At 39.2% G+C, this 10,142-nt stretch overlaps 1 protein-coding gene across 1 annotated transcript in view; it reads left to right on the top strand.

Annotated features, from left to right (window-relative positions):
• LOC128226182 (polycystic kidney disease protein 1-like 2) overlaps positions 1–5,887 on the top strand; it is a 33,820-nt gene extending 27,933 nt beyond the window's left edge. Inside the window, exons 24-26 of the mRNA XM_052936073.1 lie at positions 1,127–1,276; positions 4,056–4,322; positions 4,815–5,887. Coding sequence (XP_052792033.1) covers positions 1,127–1,276; positions 4,056–4,322; positions 4,815–5,761 — 1,364 coding nt within the window. The 3' untranslated portion in view covers positions 5,762–5,887. The remainder of the gene's footprint in view (positions 1–1,126; positions 1,277–4,055; positions 4,323–4,814) is intronic.
• Positions 5,888–10,142: the final 4,255 nt, after the last annotated feature.

Consider the following 10,142-nt stretch of genomic DNA (forward strand, 5'->3'; position numbering starts at 1 on the left):
ACATGTTTAAGTGCAATTAATCTGCATGTACTAACATTTATTTCATTTCTTGTAGTGTACAAAAATCTTGATTTTTTTTTATATCAGCTGAAATTCAAAACTCCATTAAAAACAGTTTCTTACACAAAAAAACAAATATTTTAATTAATAATAATTAAGTTTTTTTAAGCTTAAGCCTTTCATTAATATAAAATTATAATTTATAGAATTTATTGGACATTTTTGTATAAAATAAAAATTGGTTGATTTTTTCAAGATTTAATTTGGGAATTTAATAGTAACATTTTATTGTTGATACATTGTAACACAACTGCTTTAAATTATTTTTCTTGAATGTTCCCATATTTTCTAACATTATATTGGTTCAGATGAGTTTGTCAAATTGAAACATTTTTTTTATTGAAAGCATGATATGCTTTTTAAAAAAATGCATTTATGACAATATCACCAAAAGTTCATATAAAACAATACAAATATATAATTAACTTCTGATTTTTTTTATTAGGATTTCCATAAATACATAATTAATAGCCTGGATTCCTGAATATGTGATGATGGCAATCCTGAAGAGAGTCACATTTAATAATGTACTGAGTACCAGTTTTGTCATAACTTTCCAATCTAAACGATAGTCTGACATACTGCTGGAAGGGCCATTTTCTAACGTTGTTATAACTTGTGGCCAAACCCAATTGTATAATTGTATTGTTTGTCAAACTGATTTATATGACGTGCATATATTATATACAGTAAAATACGATTAAACTAGTACCAGTCAGTGAAGGGTGAAATTATATTTTTGGATATAATTATATATAATTGTAATGTATATATGTATACATAGTTATATTAAAACAGTTATTTTTTATGATCTCTGACTCAAATACTGTCAACTATAGGGTACTGAGTTGGAATCACTTTCTTGTTTGAAGAAGATAATGCATGGTAATTATAATGAATAAAGATTTTTATTCTTGGTGTTAATACAGTGTAATTACAAATTTGAAAAGGTTATTTATAATTGCTTTATATAAATAATATATATTCATTATCATAGGGAAAAACAACATCACTTATTTTAGTAGCTCCAAGTTTACACCATGTCCATCTATGTTCCTGTAGGCAGATAAGGTTGAGACATTTTACCAGTACCTGCATGAGGTGGCCATCCCCAGCCTGGCAGACATGTCCGAGGCTGACCACGAGTTTGCTACACCTGGCTCCTCCCACTTCCTGCTCGGGCCATGGAGGATACGACAGACACGTGTCACTAAAGGTGCACAAGCAGAAACTGGGTTGTAAATCACTGATTTTTCCTTACAGTAAATTGGTCAGGTTGTAGACATTGTGACTATACAGATTGCACCAGATATTTATACCCCCACAAACGAAGTTTGAGGGGGTATATAGGAGTGAGCTTGTCGGTCGGTCTGTCGGTCGGTCGGTCTGTCGGTTTTCATGGTTTCCGGACGATAACTCATGAAAGGCTAGACAGATATGAAAAATTTTTGGAACACAGGTGTAACATCAGAAGATACAGGTCAAATTCGATATTGGGGCTGGTGGGGTCAAGGTCACTGTTACTAAAAATAGAAAAACAGTTTTCGGACGATAACTCATGAAAGGCTTGACAGATTTGAACAATTTTTAGTACACAGGTGTAACATCAGAAGATACAGGTCAAGTTCGATATTAGAGCTGGTGGGGCCAAAGTCAAGGTCACTGTTACTAAAAATAGAAAAACGGTTTCCGGACGATAAATCATGAAAGGCTTGACAGATTTGAACAATTTTTGGTATACAGGTGTAATATCAGAAGATACAGGTCAAGTTCGATATTGGGGCTGGTGGGGCCAAGGTCAAGGTCACTGTTACTATAAATAGAAAAATGGCTTCCGGACGATAACTCATGAAAGGCTAGTTTTTGTGTCGCCTGAAAAGACGACATATAGGGGTTACTTTTGTCGGCGGCGGCGGCGGCGGCGTCCGCGTCCCATTTTCGCTTGTCCGGGGTATATCTCCTAAACTATTAGTGGTATCAACTTGAAACTTCATATGTACATAGATCTAATTTAGGGCAAGTGCAGTGCACAAGAACTGTTACTCTTGCTTCCATATTTTTAGAGTTTTGCCCTTTGTTATTTTTCATGCTTAAAATTTTGTCCGGGGCATATCTTGTAGAATATAAGAGTTATCAACTTGAAACTTCATATGTAGATAGATCTCATTGAGGGCAAGTGCAGTGCACAATAACATTAACTCTTGCTTTCTTAGTTTTAAAGTTATTGCCCTTTGTTAATTTTCATGCTTAAAGTTTTGTCCGGGGCATATCTTGAAGAATATAAGAGGTATCAACTTGAAACTTCATAGCTAGATATATCTCATTGAGGGCAAGTTCAGTGCACAATAACAGTAACTCTTGCTTTCTTAGTTTTAAAGTTATTGCCCTTTGTTAATTTTCATGCTTAAAGTTTTGTCCGGGGCATATCTTGAAGAATATAAGAGGTATCAACTTGAAACTTCATAGCTAGATAGATCTCATTGAGGGCAAGTGCAGTGCACAAGAACTGTTACTCTTGCTTCCATATTTTAAGAGTTTTGCCCTTTGTTATTTTTCATGCTTAAAGTTTTGTCCGGGGCATATCTTGTAGAATATAAGAGTTATCAACTTGAAACTTCATATGTAGATAGATCTCATGGAGGGCAAGTGCAGTGCACAATAACAGTAACTCTTGCTTTCTTAGTTTTAAAATTATTGCCCTTTGTTAATTTTCATGCTTAAAGTTTTGTCCGGGGCATATCTTGAAGAATATAAGAGGTATCAACTTGAAACTTCATAGCTAGACAGATCTCATTGAGGGCAAGTGCAGTGCACAATAACAGTAACTCTTGCTTTCTTAGTTTTAAAGTTATTGCCCTTTGTTAATTTTCATGCTTAAAGTTTTGTCCGGGGCATATCTTGAAGAATATAAGAGGTATCAACTTGAAACTTCATAGCTAAATATTTATTATTGAGGGCAAGTGCAGTGCACAATAACAGTAACTCTTGCTTTCTTAGTTTTAAAGTTATTGCCCTTTGTTAATTTTCATGCTTAAAGTTTTGTCCGGGGCATATCTTGAAGAATATAAGAGTTATCAACTTGAAACTTCATAGCTAGATAGATCTCATTGAGGGCAAGTGCAGTGCACAAGAACCGTTACTCTTGCTGCCATATTTTTTAGAGTTATTGCCCTTTGTTAATTTTCTTGCTTAGGTTTTGTCCGTGGCATATCTCGTAAACTATAGGAGGTTTCAACCTGAAACTTATTCCGTAGGTATATCTGATTGAGGGTTCAAATGCCACCTACACTTGAAAAGTAAATGGCAACATCATTGTCTATAAATGAATAAAATGCCAATCTAACAGCTATAATGTCGACAGTAAATAATTCGTCAGGCGACACATCCCACTCGCAGAGTTCTAGTTCTTGTCAGCAGTGTAACTTCTAAATTACTCAACAGATTTAAATAAAACAATACATGCATGATAAAAGAAGATGCAGTGTGCAGTAACCTTGAAGTTATGGCCTCTTTTCAAAGGAATGGTTTGCCATTCCTGTGTCCAGGCAGCATTTGGGGGTATTCGTCACTCCTGTGACAGCTCTAGTTTGTTTTGCTAGTGTTTCTCTTTAAGTATACAAACATTGATACTTCAACCCTTTCCTAGACTTTTCTTCACTGAAAACATTATAAAAAGGGTTTAACAGTAATGAAATCATAAAATTAATAACAAGTTTTTTAATACACAGTGTTGAATAAAACCCTTCTATCACATTAAGTTATCAGTCTTGGTTGATTTGCTGACTATGTGCTGACAACTTAAACAATGAAATATTTATCGTACCCCTGAACTCTCGGTCTGTTTGTGCAATTTTCCTTGTCCAGAGTAAAACTACTGGATAGAATTTAGATTTAAACTTTATACAATGAAAGAGTATAATGATAGGAAGTGCAGTTTACAGGAACAATAACTATATTATTGCCCTTCGTTACTGTTTCTTGTTTCTTTTGTCCAGATTCCTGCTATAGTGGGGCAGAGAGGATAGTAGAGAGGTTTGGTATGCGAGTGGACTGCTCTGGTGAATACTGGTTGGGCTTGGAGGAGACAGGGGATTACAATAGCTCCTGGGCCCACAGGCTTCCCAAGGGGTCGGGGGCAGGCACCTGGTGGGGTTATCAGTCTGCCTGGCAGCTCAAGACCCTCCCTATCACTGGCAGCCTAGCCACATACTATGGAGGTGGCTATGTTATCACGATGCCTGCTGATACAACCCTCCATGCAGGTTCGTGTAGCTCTTTTTAATGTTTTACATAATGATTATTATTTGTTAACTTGATGAATGTGAATGGTTTTAACCTAATTAAATTGTTGTATTTTCATGAAGAAAAAGGTCATGGTATTGTCATAGCCTTGAATTTGTTGTTATCGATGGTGTTGGTATCATGTGTTGGTGAATAGTTTATTGTTGGCGATCACTTGGAAATCATTGACAATGAAATTGAATGTTCACTTAAAACTTGGTACACATCTTACAATGTCCATGCACATACATAAGGCATTTATGGAATTCTGGTTAGGATAGTTTTCTAGTTATGCCCCTTGGTTAGAGACTAGTGTCGGCATCAGCTCTGACTGCTGTTTTTAATTATAACTTGTTTAGTCATTATGATCTTTTTTAATTAATAATGAAACATTTTTTCTTTATTTTCTTATATATTTCATCTACCGGTATTTCATTGACAACAAGTGATCATACTTATTGTGATGATTGCAGGTATAGTGGAGGAGATGTGGAATTCTGACTGGCTGGATGAGCATACAAGAGCTGTGATGATAGAGTTCACTCTGTATAACCCGAATGCTGATCTCTTCAGTCCCATGGTCCTGCTGTTTGAGTTCTCCAGGTCCGGAGCTATCCTGCCATCACACCAGTTCTTCTCCACCAACCTTTTTCACTACTCCACAGACTTTGCCACGTTTGTAGCAGTGTGTGAAGTAATGTTTCTGTGTTTCAATATCAGCTTTACCTACTTTGAATGGAAGAAATTGAAGGTACTTGGAAGGAAAGCATATTTCGAGGACTTTTGGAACTATATTGAACTATTGCAAATGGGGCTCTCATATTCTGTAGTTGGCTTGTTCTTCCAGCGCATGTTGTCAGTCAGCTCAGCATTGGAAGAGTATGGAGCTAGTGGAGAGACCACGTACATTAGCTTTACCACCGCAATATTCTGGAACAGTGTGCTCAACTATGTGATGGCATTCCTAGTTGGTCTGGTCACCCTCAAGTCCATCAAGCTTCTACAGTTCAACAAGAGAACTTTTATGATTTTTGATACTCTCAATCACACTAAAGGGATGATAGGGAGCTTCATCATGATGGCTGTTCTGTTCACAGTGGCCTATGCAAGCTTGGGTGTGCTGGCATTTGGGACTGTACAGCATGGCTACCGAGAGATGTTTACCTCACTGATGACAGTGTTCAACTTTGCCCTCGGTGTATCTGACCTTCCTGGTCTACAGGGAACCAATAGGATCCTGGGACCAGCATTCTTTGTCTCTTTCGTGTTTTTGGTACAGTTTTGCTTCATGACAATATTTGTGGCCATTTTGAACTTTGGCATCAGTGAATCTAAAGCTTTGTTTGAAAAGAGAAAGAATAAGTTTGAACTAGTGGAATATGTGCTTTCAAAAATTAAAACCATTGCTGATAGCAGCTAGAATCTGAATCTAAGGACTTTATATGTCATATTTGATGTCTGTTTAAGTGTTAAATGTTATTGATTATTTTATTCCAGCAAAATCAATTCCTTTGTACATGTAACATGCTTAACATTATTTGTTATTTTCTTCAATTATTTAAATAATGAAAAGAAAAGGAGAAATCTCTTTTGAGTGAAGTATTTCCTATTTTTTTAAAAGTTTTTAGCACGTGTAATTTTCTAGCATTTGACCATATAAGGTTATTTATAGATAATAGGAGAAATTTAGGAAGATTATTTTGCTTTTAAATTGTTACACATGTTGATTAATTTCTGTGTTTAAAAATAAATTAGTTAACTGGAGTTTTTAATTTCACTCGGTCTTAACAAAGATTTATTGGTACGTCATGCCAATTTACATTTCAACAGTACCCGGTTTATTTTTTCACTAAGTTCATCACGGTGATACACCTGGTTTTGGTGCATCGCTTAGTTCTATAACTGTTTCCAATAAATGATAAAGTACCAGTACATGTTAACATGAAGTTAACATATCAATGTACTGTTTTCCAAAGTTACATTGAGTTTTGTTTTATATAGTTTGAATAACTGACCCCAATTATTTAACAATCTGAAGTCCCTTGCACTGGCAACAGGATCATGCTAAGCCTGTCCTGCTTGAAGCCACAATTTCATAACATTACATGTATTACATTTTTTAAAATACAACCAATCTTTACAGCCAATAAAATTGCAGATAGGCAATCATTAAGTACTAGGCTTATTCATTAAGAATTTCAACTTTGGCAGGTGTTTAAGTGTCCAACAAGTGTTCACCACTAATCCGCTACACACTCCCTGTGTCAGATTTTGCTTTGACAATGTGTCCGACAATGAGGTAGTATTTTAAGACAGTTAGATGGCCTGAAGTTATATTTTAATGATAAAAAGAACTCGCTTGCTATGCTCACTCTGCCCATTCTTAATCATTTAAAGATAACTTCATATCATCTAACTATTACCGGTACATAGTGCTTTTTAAGTTAAGGTATCTCTTAATAGTTTTTAATACCTCGTCCTGCAGTTTTGTGTAGATCTTAGTGCACAGTCTTGATAGTTATAAAGTTTTATTGGTACTTTGTTATTCCTTTAAATATATGAAACAATATTATTTTGACATAATTTGCCAAGCTAATGAAATTAAATAATTTCTGACAAACAAAATTTTTCATTTAAACGTGTTGCCTCATTATTATCTTTGAAAAAAAAACTGTGTCCTCGGTTTCCATTGATAGGCATATCATAAATAACAGTAATCACAATTGAGGTAATTTATATCAATTGCGATTACTGTTATTTATGATATGCCTTTCAATGGAAATTCCAGAAAATTGATGTGCAGTTTTGCTGGTTTGATCTTAAGGCGTATCTTTAAACATGGAAATACCGGTAATCAAAGGAGAACATAAATAAAGGAATATTACCATAGGAATATTTTCTGTCATGTCTTGTTCAGTGTATAACCATGCAGTCTTGTTGGATGTCAGTAAAGTATCCCATCATAAAAACCCTGCCTATACAGTTAACCAATTACATGTAAAAAATCATTCTCTGTTAAAATACTCTCTGGCAATATACATAGAATCACAAAGTGCAACATGTCCACAATAAAGTTAGTGTCAATACAATAATAGGTTCTAACAGGTGGCAGGTTCAAGTCTTGTGTAGGCAACATGTCCTGTATATACTATATATGCATTGTTTCCACCAGATGGGGATATAAATACACACAAGATACAAGAATCTCTATTTTTAAGTTGGGTAAATGCTTCCAAGAAACATTAGCTCAATGAGCTATTTTTCATAACATGTACATCACATGATATTATGTACACATAACAATGAGCTGGAAATAAAATTACAAAAAGTAGATGGAATAGAGCATTGTATACAATGATGACATCCACTAGTTTCCCGGCTGTATGGGCAATACATGAAGCATTTGGGACAATAGTAAAAAAAGTGTTTAGAATAGAAAGAAAAAAACTACAAACACTGGTACAAGCATATCCATTTTATCAACCAAACTATAGTTCGTTGACAATAAAATAAAAATGACAGGTAGTGCAGCTGAGGTTATAGAAATAGGTGACATACTTGAGTGTAGTGATTGGGTCTATCCCTACTGCCCGAACAACCACTATCATTCCAAGCTACAGCCTCAAAAACCCGCGCAACCAAACCCATTCCAGGCTACTGCCTCAATAACCCGCGCAACCACACCCATTCCAAGCTACAGCCTCAATAACCCCAGCAACCACTCCCATTCAAGGCTACTGCCTCAATAACCCGCGCAACCCCACCCATTCCAAGCTACCGCCTCGATAACCCTAGCAACCGCACCCATTCCATGCTACTGCTTCAATAACCCCAGCAACCACTCCCATTCTAGTTTACTGCCTCAATAACCAGCGCAACCACACCCATTCCAGGCTACCGCCTCAATAACCCCAGCAACCGCTCCCATTCCAGGCTACCGCCTCAATAACCCCAGCAACCGCTCCCATTCCAGGCTACCGCCTCAATAACCCCAGCAACCACTCCCATTCTAGGTTACTGCCTCAATAACCAGCGCAACCACACCCATTCAAGGCTACCGCCTCAATAACCCCTTCAACCGCACCCATTCCAGGCTACTGCCTCGATAACCCCAGCAACCGCAACCATTCCAGGCTACTGCTTCAATAACCCCAGCAACCACTCCCATTCTAGTTTACTGCCTCAATAACCAGCGCAACCCCACCCATTCCAGGCTACCCCCTCGATAACCCTAGCAACCGCACCCATTCCAGGCTACCGCCTCAATAACCCCAGCAACCACTCCCATTCTCGTTTACTGCCTCAATAACCCGCGCAACCACACCCATTCCAGGCTACCGCCTCAATAACCAGCGCAACCACACCCATTCCAGGCTACCGCCTCAATAACCAGCGCAACCACACCCATTCCAGGCTACCGCCTCAATAACCAGCGCAACCACACCAATTCCAAGCTACAGCCTCAATAACCCGCGCAACCAAACCCATTCCAAGCTACAGCCTCAATAACCCTAGCAACCACTCCCATTCTAGTTTACTGCCTCAATAACCAGCGCAACCACACCCATTCCAGGCTACCGCCTCAATAACCCCAGCAACCGCTCCAATTCCAGGCTACTGCCTCAATAACGCTAGCAACCACTCCCATTCTAGTTTACTGCCTCAATAACCAGCGCAACCACACCCATTCCAGGCTACCGCCTCAATAACCCCTGCAACCGCACCCATTCCAGGCTACTGCCTCGATAACCCCAGCAACCGCAACCATTCCATGCTACTGCTTCAATAACCCCAGCAACCACTCCCATTCTAGTTTACTGCCTCAATAACCAGCGCAACCAAACCCATTCCAGGCTACTGCCTCAATAACCCGCGCAACCACACCCATTCCAAGCTACAGCCTCAATAACCCCAGCAACCACTCCCATTCAAGGCTACTGCCTCAATAACCCGCGCAATCCCACTCATTCCAAGCTACCGCCTCGATAACCCTAGCAACCGCACCCATTCCATGCTACTGCTTCAATAACCCCAGCAACCACTCCCATTCTAGTTTACTGCCTCAATAACCAGCGCAACCACACCCATTCCAGGCTACCGCCTCAATAACCCCAGCAACCGCTCCCATTCCAGGCTACCGCCTCAATAACCCCAGCAACCACTCCCATTCTAGGTTACTGCCTCAATAACCAGCGCAACTACACCCATTCAAGGCTACCGCCTCAATAACCCCAGCAACCGCACCCATTCCAGGCTACTGCCTCGATAACCCCAGCAACCGCAACCATTCCAGGCTACTGCTTCAATAACCCCAGCAACCACTCCCATTCTAGTTTACTGCCTCAATAACCAGCGCAACCCCACCCATTCCAGGCTACCCCCTCGATAACCCTAGCAACCGCACCCATTCCAGGCTACCGCCTCAATAACCCCAGCAACCACTCCCATTCTCGTTTACTGCCTCAATAACCCGCGCAACCACACCCATTCCAGGCTACCGCCTCAATAACCAGCGCAACCACACCCATTCCAGGCTACCGCCTCAATAACCAGCGCAACCACACCCATTCCAGGCTACCGCCTCAATAACCAGCGCAACCACACCAATTCCAAGCTACAGCCTCAATAACCCGCGCAACCACACCCATTCCAAGCTACAGCCTCAATAACCCTAGCAACCACTCCCATTCTAGTTTACTGCCTCAATAACCAGCGCAACCACACCCATTCCAGGCTACCGCCTCAATAACCCCAGCAACCGCTCCCATTCCAGGCTACCGCCTCAATAACCCCAGCAACCA

The sequence above is a fragment of the Mya arenaria genome, chromosome 3, assembly GCF_026914265.1.
Source record: "Mya arenaria isolate MELC-2E11 chromosome 3, ASM2691426v1".
In the NCBI taxonomy this organism is placed as follows: Eukaryota; Metazoa; Mollusca; class Bivalvia; order Myida; family Myidae; genus Mya; species Mya arenaria.